This window comes from Aulonocara sp. 'chitande type north' Nkhata Bay, linkage group LG23, assembly GCF_057382095.1.
Source record: "Aulonocara sp. 'chitande type north' Nkhata Bay isolate Kocher_YH1m ecotype deep benthic linkage group LG23, A_spYH_male_GT1.1, whole genome shotgun sequence".
Classification (NCBI taxonomy): Eukaryota; Metazoa; Chordata; class Actinopteri; order Cichliformes; family Cichlidae; genus Aulonocara; species Aulonocara sp. 'chitande type north' Nkhata Bay.
Genome location: NC_141365.1, coordinates 26418007 through 26433775, shown reverse-complemented (window position 1 = coordinate 26433775; position 15769 = coordinate 26418007). Strand labels below are relative to the sequence as shown.

At 41.5% G+C, this 15769-nt stretch overlaps 3 protein-coding genes across 3 annotated transcripts; 1 reads left to right on the top strand and 2 right to left on the bottom strand.

Annotated features, from left to right (window-relative positions):
* Positions 1–504: 504 nt before the first annotated feature.
* LOC147301983 (tubulin alpha-1A chain-like) lies at positions 505–3616 on the bottom strand. Its single transcript, XM_086282367.1, has 4 exons — positions 3561–3616; positions 2270–2492; positions 2023–2171; positions 505–1940 (listed from the first exon to the last, which is right to left on the bottom strand). The coding sequence occupies exons 1-4, from the start codon at positions 3561–3563 to the stop codon at positions 960–962; spliced, it is 1356 nt and encodes a 451-aa protein (XP_086138493.1). The 5' UTR covers positions 3564–3616; the 3' UTR covers positions 505–959.
* A 1682-nt stretch (positions 3617–5298) lies between these two features.
* LOC147301982 (tubulin alpha-1A chain-like) lies at positions 5299–6979 on the bottom strand. The gene is made up of 4 exons (XM_086282455.1): positions 6950–6979; positions 6612–6834; positions 6361–6509; positions 5299–6285 (listed from the first exon to the last, which is right to left on the bottom strand). Exons 1-4 carry the CDS (start codon positions 6950–6952, stop codon positions 5314–5316), a joined length of 1347 nt encoding a protein of 448 aa, XP_086138581.1. The 5' UTR covers positions 6953–6979; the 3' UTR covers positions 5299–5313.
* Positions 6980–11194: 4215 nt separating this feature from the next.
* LOC147301981 (uncharacterized) lies at positions 11195–15769 on the top strand. The gene is made up of 3 exons (XM_086283562.1): positions 11195–11370; positions 15190–15299; positions 15387–15769. Exons 1-3 carry the CDS (start codon positions 11195–11197, stop codon positions 15644–15646), a joined length of 546 nt encoding a protein of 181 aa, XP_086139688.1. The 3' UTR covers positions 15647–15769.

The window sequence follows — 15769 nt, the reverse complement described above, 5'->3', positions numbered from 1 at the left end:
CATTCATACAAGTGTGTCTTATACCTAGACACTTTTAACTTTAAAAAAAAATGCTTTTAAAAAGTGTTTACTTTTTTCCTTTGATTCTTACCCCCTTTTTCCCAATAACCTTTGTCTTTTGCCAGGCTGCCATTTCAACTCAGGACGTGTTGTTCATGAATTACCTTGTAAAACAAAGGTTACACTGAAACACTCACTTAATATCTCCTCACCAAAATGAACACAACTAGGACGTGAATTCTAAGTGGTTGTTTCTTCACATCCCGTTGTTAATTTTAGCGATTAAAAAAAATATTTTTATACTATTTTTAATTGCAGTCATTTAAGGGTTTTTAAACTTATTTCTGAGATATGTCATATAAAATGTAAAAAGCTCGCAAACATGCATTTTTTCGTTCAGCTTCCCTTTCAAATAATGACAAAGAAAACCTCCTTAAGACAACATAATGACATATTTGTTCCAAAACATATGAATAAATAAACTGCAACAAGTGATTACCTCACATTTATTCTTTATGGATGAAGAGCAAACACTACAGGGAAAGCAGGTCTAATCCTGGGTCGTTGTTTTTTTGGTGCGTAAGATTTAGATATTCAGGCTATTCAGGAAGGGCAAATAAAGCTTGAGTTGTGCAGCATGATTAGACAAAGACTTGTCAGTTTAATGTCTCAAGAAAAAGACACACGGTAAACATGATATCTTGTCACTGCAAACAGAGGATTGTAGAGTGGAAACTAGGGTCTAAGAATATTATACAACAATGCAAATGTCGAGGTGCTTGCCAACTTTGAAAGGCTTATAGGTAGTAGTTTTAATTTCACAGAACTGAAGGAGCAACAAAAGGCTTTACTGTGCTACAAACAAAGCTTTTGTCAGATTATTGTCTAAAACCTACAGGAATGTGCAGCTCAGTTTGTTTGAAAGAAACTTAGACTTGATCTCATTGATTAATTTAGCTTTAAAACTCCTCCCCCTCTTCCTCTCCTTCATCGCCGATGCTGTCAGTTCCCACCTCCTCATAATCCTTCTCCAGGGCAGCCATGTCCTCTCTGGCCTCTGAGAACTCTCCCTCCTCCATTCCCTCTCCCACATACCAGTGGACGAAGGCCCTCTTGGCGTACATCAGATCGAACTTGTGGTCGAGTCGAGCCCAGGCCTCTGCGATGGCAGTGGTGTTGCTCAGCATGCACACGGCTCTCTGCACTTTGGCCAGGTCTCCTCCAGGAACCACGGTGGGGGGCTGGTAGTTGATGCCCACCTTGAAACCTGTAGGACACCAGTCCACAAACTGAATGGTGCGTTTCGTCTTGATGGTGGCAATGGCGGCATTCACATCTTTGGGTACCACATCACCACGGTACAGAAGGCAGCAGGCCATGTACTTCCCATGGCGAGGGTCACACTTCACCATCTGATTGGCCGGCTCGAAGCAGGCATTGGTGATCTCAGCTACAGAGAGCTGCTCGTGATAGGCCTTCTCTGCTGAGATAACAGGGGCATAGGTGGCTAGAGGGAAGTGGATGCGAGGGTAGGGCACCAGGTTGGTCTGGAACTCTGTCAGGTCCACATTCAAGGCTCCATCGAAGCGAAGGGAGGCGGTGATGGAGGAGACGATCTGACCAATCAGCCTGTTGAGGTTGGTGTAGGTGGGACGCTCGATGTCCAGGTTCCTGCGGCAGATGTCATAGATGGCCTCATTGTCCACCATGAAGGCACAGTCAGAGTGCTCCAGGGTGGTGTGGGTGGTCAGGATGGAGTTGTAGGGCTCCACCACAGCTGTGGACACTTGAGGAGCTGGATAGATGGCGAATTCTAACTTTGACTTCTTGCCGTAGTCAACAGAGAGACGCTCCATGAGCAGAGAGGTGAAACCCGAGCCAGTTCCTCCTCCAAAGGAGTGGAAGATGAGGAAACCCTGCAGCCCTGTGCACTGGTCAGCCTGGTGGTAGAAAATAAATCTTTTTATTGTTACTAGTTACACTGGAAATTTTAACTCATGACATTACAAGTGATAAACTCACCAGTTTACGAATTCTGTCAAGAACCAGGTCAATGATCTCTTTGCCGATGGTGTAGTGACCTCGGGCGTAGTTGTTGGCTGCATCTTCCTTTCCAGTGATAAGCTGCTCGGGGTGGAAGAGCTGGCGGTAGGTTCCTGTACGGACTTCGTCTGTATTTGGAAGACATTGAGAGTATACTCAAAGATTAGGAATGGTGGTTTGGTTTGACACTTAATTTATCACTCTCTAGTTATTCCTGCATTCTTACCAATGACAGTTGGTTCCAGGTCCACAAAGACAGCCCTGGGAACATGTTTTCCAGCTCCCGTTTCACTGAAGAAGGTGTTGAAGGAGTCATCTCCTCCTCCAATGGTCTTGTCACTGGGCATCTGACCATCCGGCTGGATGCCGTGCTCCAGGCAGTACAGCTCCCAGCATGCATTGCCTATCTGGGCACCGGCTTGGCCAACATGGACAGAGATACACTCACGCTGCAAGAACAAGTGGTTCAAATGTCAAACAAAGATCTGAAGTAAAAGCTACATTTTAATGTCTTTGTCACAGATTTTCTTTCCAGCTTTAATACACTAATCAGAGGAGATTATTCAACAGAAAACAACCCCAATGGCAGACAGAAATTCTGTTGTATTTTGTAGCATCAAAAGGGGACTTTTTATTGGTAACTTAAAGAACACAAAGGTCTGTACTACAATGGCAGGAAAAACATCTCAAATGAACTGACAAAGGCATATGCACAGACTATATATCAGAGTTATTATAGATGTACAAATTTATCACTACTTACTGTTATTTATTTATGTTTTCATCTTTTTTTGTTTTCAATTCACTTTATTTGCAGTTAGTCTTTAGAATGGCCTGCTCATTTCAGTTTAGTCTTTATTGTTTTTAAATTTTTTGTTTCAGTGTTTTAGTTTTTTCACAAATTAACTGGGGCATTTATTGTAGTGGGGGTTTAAGAAGTTTAGAAAGCGTATTAAAATAAACCACTCTCATACCATCATGAATACTGTCATGTAGACATGCCAGTTTCAGTGCTTGATATGTTGACACATTTGACCAAATTTGAAACTAAAGAAGAAAACTAAAGACATTTCCTATACATTTGGATTTAATTTTAGTTATTTGGTTAATAAAAAAATATCATTTGAATCAGTTTTGGTTTCAGAATAGTTTTTTTTTTTTTTTTACTTATTTTTATTGGCTAAAAGGAAGAGGTGAATTTAATCAGACATTTAAGAAAGATCAGAAAAGAACAAAGAAAGGAATGGGAAACAAAGAAAACCACACCAGAATATAACCTTCAAAATAAAACAGGAAGTAAACTGAAAGGGGGTCCAAACTTAGTAAGATGCAGAAAAATACAGGAGGCATTTGGAAAGAATAAATACTCCAAGAAAGAGATAAACTAATAAATAAATAAATAAAAAATCACACTCCATTTTATACACCCAATGTCCCTGTGAGAGGTTTTTTTCTCTCAGAAATCATACGAAGCTGTTCAACAGAGGAACTTAAACAGAAAATGAAAGACTTCTCACCATATTTTTGGAGCTTTGAGGAGTCCCTTGTTCACTTGAGAGGAGTGGCTGGGGATATTGTGTGTGAAATGCGAGTGCAGTAAGCTGCTTTATAGCCAAGCATCACCAAGCAACAGCCTGCAATGTTGTGGTAACTGGAGGAGCTGAAGAAGCAAACACCAGCTCCTTCAATAACAAATGAGGGTGCAGAACACAAAAAAGAAAACCCACTGTACAAACAGAAGGTACTAAAGCTGTTGTTATACACACAAGTAACCAACAGTGAAATATTTGGCCCATAACTGTGTCACCTCACCTAATTTTTCATGTTAGATTTAAGGTAAATCTGCTGTTCTGTCTGTGCAGTCAGTACCTTGTGGTTCAGATCTGAATGAAAAATTTAAATATGATGGAAACATTTATCTGTGGATGGCTCTAACTCATAACTCTTTAATTTAAAAAAAAGTTTCTGTGTCAAGCATTACTTCTTTAATGAAATACTGCTCAAATTAGAAGTTTGGTCATGTTGAAGTGACACATTGGCAGCCTGGGTTTTCTAATCTTGCAAATGAATGATAACGGATACCTCCCCAGAGTGAATGAATAGGCTTTTGTTACAGCTCACCGTTGCATCACCACTTTAGTCAAGATTCATTTGCAATGCAAAGGCAGCATATTCCCCAAGGAAAACATTGCAACACGCTTTCCTCAAAGCCAGCTGACATTTGAGATCACCGTTTCTTTTCCAGTAGGTCTCAGTTCAGAGCTTTCAGCTATGTACACAGGAGAAAGAAAAGGGGAGTATGGTGGTACTATTGAGAAAACCGGATAAATGCAATACCTGAGGCTGGAGATTAACAAAGGATTATGTTTTCCTAAGGAATTTTCCTCAAAAGATTAATTTCTTAAAAACCACCAGGTCACCAGTAACCTGTTTGTGGTAGAGGTAGTTTCTTTTACCCAGATAGAAATCATTTGCCAGTAGGCCAGAATATGTAAGATCTAAAAAGTAATATCTTTTAGTTTCTGAAACTAGAATGTCTTCCTCCCATCACCCACAGCTTGTTCTGAAGGAACAATCTAAAGTATCATCAGGCGATTGTGATTTGGTGCTATATAAATAAGATTGAATTAAATAAAACTATACAGTGTAACCCTACACCTAAGAGGGTTGTTGGTGAACTGGAGGAAGTTAACAGGTTAGGTTTAACAAGAACTTCCCCAGTTTCTAAATGGACATATTATATTGACTAAAGTGCTTTAGGAAGTTTATAACCCAAAATGAATTTCAGAACCAATCCTCTAAAGTACAGATTTACTGTCTACTGATGCCTTTTCAGAAACCTGTTTTCCTTAGAAGATGTTTTTGTGTAAACCTTGTGTGCTATTACCCGTGTAATCTATTGTTGGGAACTGTTAAATCTTTCACCCGTGCATCTGCTGGTAACCCTAGAGCTGTAACCACAAACTACCACCTAAGGTTTCCAAGAACATGCTCACACTTGGTTTCCCTAGTTACTGTTCTCTCAGGCCTTGTTTGCTTTCAGGTGTCAGCTGACAACAACAGACAAGTCATTATAGTTCAACAGCAAACATGCACATTGCTGGAGGAGACACATATAGTGGGAGAAACTGAAATGCACAGACAGACAAATGCTTTGCACTCTTGGTTTATTTTTGCACACACATGCACACACATATATATAAAAAACCAATATGGCATTGCTCACTGCTGAAATACAATAATGATATCATTATGCAAAACTAAAACGTATTACTCCTCCCCCTCTCCCTCATCGCCGATGCTGTCGGTTCCCACCTCCTCATAATCCTTCTCCAGGGCAGCCATGTCCTCTCTGGCCTCTGAGAACTCTCCCTCCTCCATTCCCTCTCCCACATACCAGTGGACGAAGGCCCTCTTGGCGTACATCAGATCGAACTTGTGGTCGAGTCGAGCCCAGGCCTCTGCGATGGCAGTGGTGTTGCTCAGCATGCACACTGCTCTCTGCACCTTGGCCAGGTCTCCTCCAGGAACCACGGTGGGGGGCTGGTAGTTGATGCCCACCTTGAAACCTGTAGGACACCAGTCCACAAACTGAATGGTGCGTTTCGTCTTGATGGTGGCAATGGCGGCGTTCACTTCTTTAGGAACCACGTCACCACGGTACAGAAGGCAGCAGGCCATGTACTTTCCATGGCGAGGGTCACACTTCACCATCTGATTGGCTGGCTCGAAGCAGGCATTGGTGATCTCAGCTACAGAGAGCTGCTCGTGATAGGCCTTCTCTGCTGAAATAACAGGGGCATAGGTGGCTAGAGGGAAGTGGATGCGAGGGTAGGGCACCAGGTTGGTCTGGAACTCTGTCAGGTCCACATTCAAGGCTCCATCAAAGCGAAGGGAGGCGGTGATGGAGGAGACGATCTGACCAATCAGCCTGTTGAGGTTGGTGTAGGTGGGACGCTCGATGTCCAGGTTCCTGCGGCAGATGTCATAGATGGCCTCATTGTCCACCATGAAGGCACAGTCAGAGTGCTCCAGGGTGGTGTGGGTGGTCAGGATGGAGTTGTAGGGCTCCACCACAGCTGTGGACACTTGAGGAGCTGGGTAAACTGCGAACTCCAACTTTGACTTCTTGCCGTAGTCAACGGAGAGACGCTCCATGAGCAGAGAGGTGAAACCGGAGCCAGTTCCTCCTCCAAAGGAGTGGAAGATGAGGAAACCCTGCAGCCCTGTGCACTGGTCAGCCTGCAGGGGAACAAAACAGCACTATTTTCTCCATACATAACTACACTCTAAACTAATACATGTAGATAAACTCACCAGTTTACGAATTCTGTCAAGAACCAGGTCAATGATCTCTTTGCCGATGGTGTAGTGACCTCGGGCGTAGTTGTTGGCTGCATCTTCTTTTCCAGTGATAAGCTGCTCGGGGTGGAAGAGCTGCCGGTAGGTTCCTGTACGGACTTCATCTATATTCACGAAAAATAACTGTATATGAGTATATGAGAAAACTTTTCAAATCCTTTACGTATAAATATATTTAAATTTATATTAAAAAATTGAAATTTTACCAATGACAGTTGGTTCCAGGTCCACAAAGACAGCCCTGGGAACATGTTTTCCAGCCCCGGTTTCACTGAAGAAGGTGTTGAAGGAGTCGTCTCCTCCCCCGATTGTCTTGTCACTGGGCGTCTGACCATCCGGCTGGATGCCGTGCTCCAGGCAGTACAGCTCCCAGCATGCGTTTCCCATCTGGACGCCTGCCTGGCCAACATGAACAGAGAGGCACTCCCGCTGCAAGACCAGGCCACATCAACATTAGAAAAGGCTTTGTGGAATCTAATAGGCAACACTATCACACCTTTAAAAGTGGACATTACAGAGTCTGTAAGACACTGCAGAAACTTACCATGGTTCTAAATTCCTGCTGCTGACTGCGAGGATCTGCAGGCGAAATCTGCTCTCTCTCAAGATCTCTCTGGTACTTATAGTATCTCCAAACTCTATAGTAACGGGTCTTGTTGTTCACAAATGGGGGTTAACTGAGTTTACCAGAGGGCAAAATCATTGTCCCGACACGCTCGGTCACACATCCATGACCATTTTTCCTGTGGAAAGATAATGTATAACCCTGAGCCCATACATCAGGCACACAAAACTCATTTAACTCACAAGCACCTAAGGAAAAAGCACAGAGTGGTTAATAAACTCAAAGCTCTGAGGGGGGCTCAAAGCTCCATGTGAGAGAGTCAAAGGAATTCTACATTCCCCACATATTTGTAAACAGAATATTTTTAACAGCCCCCCTCACAGCCTGTTTGTACGTTGCCCAGATGTAAGTTACATTTGTGGGCACTTCAGCAAGTTGAGCTTATAGGATCAATGTTATTTACTGAAACTGATAAGAAGAGAAACTATAAAGTCTGTTCTTTAATGTAAGCAACGTAAGTAATTTTAACAAGAAATTTAACAACTCATGGGCTTCAGTGATAATGTATAAAATAGCTTTTTATAAGCTTTATCCAGTTACATATGTGAAATGTAGCCTAATTAGTTTTAGGATTTGACTTTGGCTATTTCATTTAAGCCCTTTTTTCTGACTACATTTAAATGTTTGCATATTTGCATTTTGTTATGAAGTACCATAAGACCACAAAGAGCCAGGGACTAAATTAGAAAACCACAGAAAAGGGAACATAAACAGTCAGGGAGACAAGCCTACAGTGTATACCCACTGGCCACTTTATTAGGTACTACTAGAACCAGGTGGGAGCCCATTTTGCCTTTAGAACTACCTTAATTTTCATTGCATAGATTCAACAAGGTGCTGGAAACATTCCTCAGAGATTATCCATATTAACATGACAGTGTCCCACACAGTTCAGGTTACACACATGCATCACAGCATGTAACCCCAGTGGCCTAATGGATAAGGCACTGGCCTCCTAAGCCAGGATTGTGGGTTTGAGTCTCATATGTGGGGATTTCCAGCTGTTGAAGTGGGCCCTCAACCCAGAGCGCAATGAATTGCAGCCATCCTCATTTGGCCCGTGGTCTTTACACTGGTTAACTGTGTTGCTACAATTCCATAATGGGAATCTCCCCTGTTACCATAACCCAAATGTGCTCTATTGGAATGAGATCTGGTGACTGTGCAGGTCTAACCAGGAGGTTTTTTTTAAGGCTTTCCACATGCACATGTAAAATGCAGATTGGAGTCAACAGATTATATGAATTATATATTTCTTTGTCGCTGGAGGGCACCCAAATGTCAACTAGTCACTGAAACTTGCAAAGTACAGGGAAGGACCGTCACTGTCAAACAGATAGGGGTGGCAAAAGTGCAGACATTCTTTGCTTAAGTAGAAGTATAGACATCTGTTTTTAAAACGACTCTGGTAAACACTGAGGTACTGACTCAACATCTGTATTCAAGTTGAAAGTAATTAGTGGTCCAAAGTAAGCCCTTTAGGAGATTTCCACCAGCGTTTTTTTTTTTTTTTTTTTGCCAAGCTAACTGACCTAACTGAAAATGGTATTAATACAAGGGAGCAAACTTTCTAATGATTTTGCTCATCTTGACTACATGTGATGTAGAACAAAGTGAATTTTTAAGAATAGCTCTATGCTGTTGTTGAGATAAACCTAAGATGGAAAAAGAATCACTTAGAAATAATTTGTAATAATTTAAACTGTGAGTAGATTATGTTTACAGGCTGTGATCAGCTGACCTGTGATGCTGCTGCCTGAGGAATTCAACAAGATCTAAGCATGGAGACAAAGTCAGAGAGGCAAGGACTGGACATATGCAGAGGACGGATAGTCGATATAATGGACAAAGGTGATGAAGATGGAGTTGCAAGAGAGAGAAGAAAAGAGGAAGTAAAGTAAAAAGTAAAGTAAAAACTTCACTTCAATAGCACCTTTAAAGATATTGGTCCCAAAGTGCTGATCAGAAGCAAGAAAAAACATTACACATCAGTACACTGAAAAAGTTACTTAAAAGCAGTTGTAAAAAGAAGTTTTTAGTTGCTTTTTAAAAAGCTCAACAGAGTCTGCAGACTTCAAACTAAAGGTGAGAGAGTTCCAGAGTCCTGGTGGTACTATTGAGAAGGCTCAGTCACCTTTAGTTTTCAGGACCTTAGGGACCCCCTAGAGTTCTTTTTCTTTAATATATGCCAGTGCTTGACCATTTAGAAACCTATAAGTGAGAACCAAGAGCTTGAAATGTTTTCTGGAAGCCACTGGAGCTGGACGAGTAGTGCTGTGACATTAGAAAATCTCTTTGATTTGGCCAGAATTCTGGAAGCAGTCTTCTGTACAGTCTGCAGATGGTCCAATGATGCTTTAGGAAGGTGAATAATGAGCTACAGTAATCCAATCTCGAAGAAACAGTAATGACCATCTAAAGTAAAACCAGAGTCAAAATTTGATGGAAGGTTTAGCATGAGATGCTAATCCAGCTTTTTGCACTGTCTAAGCACTTGTGTAAGACACGCAGTTGTGATACCTCATGAGGCTTAAAAAAGAAACATATAACTGAATCATTCCAGTAGCAGTGATACGAGATATCTTTAAAAGTGCTTAAAATGTTCTGTAGAGGGAGCACATAAATCGGAAATAATATGCATAATAATAATAAGCAGCCACATCAGAAAGATATGATGTAAAGGATTGTAAGGCAGTGGTCTTGGGAATATTTGTGATTGGGGTGGTCTGCTCATCTCCACTCCAGAGTCTGGACTCTGGAGTGTGTGTATGGTTCATGTCTGTGTGTGTCTGTGTTGGGCGAGAGCTGAGTGTTTGTGTATGTGTACGTAAGGATGGGAATAAATGTTTGTGTCTGTGTCAGGTCGGGTCTTAGATTCCACTCCTCTCTCCCCCTAGGTATGGGGGTTTATCTACCCCCACCATACTCCCTGCCAGTGGCTGGTGCCCCACCTGCTGGTACATTGGTGGTTCTCTGCGTCCAGGGCTGAGTGCTCGGGTGTGCACTGGCTCACTCCTGGTGACTGCTTGGCAGGGCCTGTGCAATATCTCAGTCTGCCCCCCGGCTCTGTCTGTCTTTTCTTTCCAGTCCCCCGGTCCTCTCAGTTCTGATTGTAAATACTTAAAATAAAATACAAATAAATAAATAAACAATCCTGATAAAAAACTTCTAAATATGACAATCAAGTGGTCCAGTATAGCAAAAGAGCATGTTGGGGGAAAACTCTGTAAAAGACCCAGGAGAAATAAAGACACAATGAGACAAGATCACTTTTTATGCTTTAACGTGCACACGGGTAAGCTGTTCAGAACAACTCACAACGTGTACAGAGGCTGGGCACTTTTTATAGGAAAGACAGTGAGAACAGGATAAGAAAATACAAAACAGATAAAATAAACAACTCCATATGTGGCGCTAGTCTCGTCAGCAGAGAGCTGGGAGAAAGCTGTGAGAGATAAAACAATCTAAAACAATATGTCCCAAAACAGTATGTCTTTGCTGAGAAAGTCTAAAAAGATAATTCTAAACTAATCTAACCATAGACAAAAGGGCATGCTTGCACATTTAAAAGAAGGTAAAGAAACATAGAATCATTTTTCCTGTAACAGAGCACTTAGGAAAATAAATATTAGACAATAATTCTGTTTGCTACAGCGCTGTAAAGGACAGGCAAAGAAACCCCAAACATAAATAAATAAATAAATAAATAAATAAATAAATATTTGTGATTGGCTGTCCAATGGGGAGAGGCCAAGGTTTAGCCTCAGCACTCCCTGATTTGTTCTCTTCATAGTCCTTCCTCATGGCATAGACAAAGATTTAATTTCAGTGTGAGCTCATCTGAGATTGTCAGAAAGAATCAACAGGAAGAACATTTTAATGACCTTTTACAGATTAACTGAACATGAACGTTTGCCAGTGCTCAGACACCTGGTTAAACTTAGGTCTAACCCTGAACTAAGTTTTTTGGCACAAAAAAAAGCAGGTCAGAGTAGATCCAATCAATTCTGAGTATTTTCAGTATTACTTATCATCCTGGTGCACTTTATCATAAGTCAGAGTCCATCACTGTAATCATGTTTTATAGTGGAAACCAGTGCTATTTTGATGTTAGCACGTTTCCCCGTGTCAGACTTTACACAGTGCTCTGTCGGTGTCTGAATAATGAACTGTTTCTTTGCCTGTGTTGTCTTTGGGGAGTTGGACAAACCCAAGTACTGCATCGAGCTGTTGTCTCACACAGTCTGCCTGGTGAGAGTTTGGAGGGGCACGGTGGTTGGCTACACCAATAGCCTGCAGGGCTTCAAGCTGAAGGTGAGCTCCACCCCTATGTGTGAAGAGTAAACTTTGCAGAGGACATTGCGGCAAACAAATCTCAAAAATCTTTTATATAATCAGATTTTATAACTGGGAACATCAGACACAACAGAATGCTTGTACAGTGTTTGTATTAGATGTTCTGAGTAGAAACTTTAGATGACCATTTTTGCCATTCCTGCCTGCCATCAAAGTCTACTTTAATATCCTGGAGTCCAGCCTTGCCAAGATGCTCAAGATGAGCACCATGGTTCAGGGTCTGGGTCTTCAAAATGACCCTGAATGTCCAGACCATCAGGATCACTTACACTAAGTAACGGTCATTCTGTTGATGAAGAATCAAACTGTAGTGATAAAATATTGTGGATTGACTTCTGATCTGTGAAAGTTTTAATTGCTCTTTAGTTTTTAATTTTGGTTTTAATTATATATCCAAAAGCAGCATAAGGAGTAATGTTTTCTTTTCTTTTTATTGAACAGACACTGCTGAGCTAAAGCAGCAAAGATGCAGTTCTTATGCTTCAGCAGAGCTGTCAGACCCTTCAGGTGTCCAAAAGACACAAAAAACAGACCTTCCCTGACCGTTGTTCTTTCACTCTGTTTTTAAACATGTTTCCAGTGTGTCTTGTTTCGCGACATGTCTACCTGAACCTGCTAAAAGTAGTAATAATTAACCGTGCCCAGATGTAACTATTAGCTTTCAAGGACATCCAAACAAGCGTTTATGGAACCCCTCTGTGTCAACATCCGAGTGTTACAACAGAAGGGAGAACACCATCAGGTGTATACAAATATTTATGCATAATAATAAATTTAACTTATATCAAAAACACAAAAAGGTTATGAATAGAGTAAAATTATTTAGCTTGGCAGTATTATTAACAATTTCACTAATGAGGACTCAGATCTCAGTGCGTTGATTCTCTTTCCTAGGTTCATCTGATCAGCAGATGAATAGAAAGCGTGTGTGTGTGTTCCTGTGTTTGTATTTATGTTGGGGGGGGGGGGGGGGGCATCTCGTTTGCATTATAATTGTAAAATTCTACCTAATACAGCTAATTATAAACATGATTCGGCTTGCAGATATTTTTTACTCCTGAATAAAATATCTACATCTGCCCAAAAATTTTCAGATAAAATTTTGGGCAGTCTTTAATTATCAGGTAGCAAAACCTGAAATAATGAACCCACAGAATGAGGAACTTTTTTCTGCAAATCTTCAAAACCTATTTTTGGGTAATCAAATACAGTGGGGCAAAAAGGTATTTAGTCAGCCACCGATTGTGCAAGTTCCCCCACCTAAAATGATGACAGAGGTCAGTAATTTGCACCAGAGGTACACTTCAACTGTGAGAGACAGAATGTGAAAAAAAAAAAAAAATCCATGAATCCACATGGTAGGATTTGTAAAGAATTTATTCGTAAATCAGGGTGGAAAATAAGTATTTGGTCAATAACAAAAATACAACTCAATACTTTGTAACATAACCTTTGTTGGCAATAACAGAGGTCAAACGTTTACTATAGGTCTTTACCAGGTTTGCACACACAGTAGCTGGTATTTTGGCCCATTCCTCCATGCAGATCTTCTCGAGAGCAGTGATGTTTTGGGGCTGTCGCCGAGCAACACGGACTTTCAACTCCCGCCACAGATTTTCTATGGGGTTGAGGTCTGGAGACTGGCTAGGCCACTCCAGGACTTTCAAATGCTTCTTACGGAGCCACTCCTTTGTTGCCCGGGCGGTGTGTTTTGGATCATTGTCATGTTGGAAGACCCAGCCTCGTTTCATCTTCAAAGTTCTCACTGATGGAAGGAGGTTTTGGCTCAAAATCTCACGATACATGGCCCCATTCATTCTGTCCTTAACACGGATCAGTGGTCCTGTCCCCTTGGCAGAAAAACAGCCCCATAGCATGATGTTTCCACCCCCATGCTTCACAGTAGGTATGGTGTTCTTGGGATGCAACTCAGTATTCTTCTTCCTCCAAACACGACGAGTTGACTTTATACCAAAAAGTTCTACTTTGGTTTCATCTGACCACATGACATTCTCCCAATCCTCTGCTGTATCATCCATGTGCTCTCTGGCAAACTTCAGACGGGCCTGGACATGCACTGGCTTCAGCAGCGGAACACGTCTGGCACTGCGGGATTTGATTCCCTGCCGTTGTAGTGTGTTACTGATGGTGACCTTTGTTACTTTGGTCCCAGCTCTCTGCAGGTCATTCACCAGGTCCCCCCGTGTGGTTCTGGGATCTTTGCTCACCGTTCTCATGATCATTTTGACCCCACGGGATGAGATCTTGCGTGGAGCCCCAGATCGAGGGAGATTATCAGTGGTCTTGTATGTCTTCCATTTTCTGATGATTGCTCCCACAGTTGATTTTTTCACACCAAGCTGCTTGCCTATTGTAGATTCACTCTTCCCAGTCTGGTGCAGGTCTACAATACTTTTCCTGGTGTCCTTCGAAAGCTCTTTGGTCTTGGCCATGGCGGAGTTTGGAGTCTGACTGTTTGAGGCTGTGGACAGGTGTCTTTTATACAGATGATGAGTTCAAACAGGTGCCATTCATACAGGTAACGAGTGGGGGACAGAAAAGCTTCTTACAGAAGACGTTACAGGTCTGTGAGAGCCAGAGATTTTCCTTGTTTGAGGTGACCAAATACTTATTTTCCACCCTGATTTACGAATAAATTCTTTACAAATCCTACCATGTGAATTCATGGATTTTTTTTTCCACATTCTGTCTCTCACAGTTGAAGTGTACCTCTGGTGCAAATTACTGACCTCTGTCATCATTTTAAGTGGGGGAACTTGCACAATCGGTGGCTGACTGAATACTTTTTTGCCCCACTGTATAATCTGAAGTAGCTTCTTTTTTTTTAACTCATTGCGTATTTTGGGTACTGTGCTAATGTGCTTTAAATTGGAGATTATGTATCGGAATTTCAGGAGCAGGACCACGCCTCCAAACACACTCCTTTCGGCTGTCATCTATATAGGTTCCCCTAGTTCTTCAAGCTGATCATTCTTGTTTACGTGCCCCACCTCCCCTCCCTCCTTCTTCTCCAGTCTTCAACTTCTTCACTTCTATTTAGTACATGGGGATCTGCCCGGCCCGGGAGCCGCTGCCAGTCCCCTTCGAGGCCTTCCCCAAACCGCAGCTCAATTCATGTCAAAGCATTCACCTTTACCTACTAAAACACTGTCAAACTTAAAATGAGGACGTGGGCCCAGCTAGTGACGTATGAGTTTTTATAACTGATTTTAATATTTGATGTTTAATATGTAATGGGGATGTTTTCTTTTGTTCGGTACCTCTCTCAAACTCAAAAAGCAGAGAAGAGCATCCCGGTATCAAACACTCTTATCCTTAAATGATTCTTAGATGCTTAGATGATTCTCAGTGTTCACTTTTTCTTTATTGTCGATAAATATTTTCAGTTTGCAGTGACTGCAGTAGGAAGTTAGCTTGTGCGGCTAAACCTGTCATATTTACATAAAGAACTTAAGTGCTGTTGTTAATTAATATGTTGTACTCCTTTTGAACTTAATACGAAATAAAGAATATATAATGTATTCTATAATAAAAGAAAAAAAGAATTTACAATCTTAAAATGAATCTGATAAAAAATTTGCTTAAAAGACTGATAGACTCATCAGAACATAAGAAATGTGTGTGAGACTGCAAACTTTGTATCAATCCGATACAGAGTAAATACAGGGCCTGTATTGCCGACACCATTACTGATACTAATACTTTTAGCTTATTTAACTTTTGAAGTTCTTTACCACGGCTAAAGCCATAGAGTTAGATTTAGTCTCTTGTTTGGATTGCAGAGACCTGGACCCTAATAAAGACTCAGATTTGCAAATCAAAGGGAGCCTGATTGTCTATAATGACCCCAATAAGAAAGCTATCGACGAGGGCATCAACCTCTCAGGAGAAGGTCAGTCCACCACCCATCTTGTTACTGATTGTGTTATTGATCCTGGTTTCGATTTAATGACTGAGTGGTTGTGTTTGTGTCCTGCAGGTCTTTGTTTCAAACTTTTCTATGTGAAGCCGATCAAAACCTCAGGAACGGTGGATAAGGGTGAGAAGATTGGCACAATGCTGCCCATGCAGAGCGTTTACCAAGGGATCACCTCGCACATCCACGTCCAGATGTGTAACAGAAGTGAAGACCCCACAGAGTATTTCTCTGACTTATGTCAGACTCGTGTCCCTTCTGAAGAAACGGAATTAATACCAGGACGATTCTGGTGGTTTGATCTGCCACACTATTACGCCTAAGAAAGAAGCTTTTACTTATTCTTTTCTTAACTGTGTCTGTTTTATCTAAAATGGCTTGCACAGCTTTAATCCTTTTGAAAATGGAGCATTTATTCAGCCTTTTGATAATTAAAAAAATTGAAA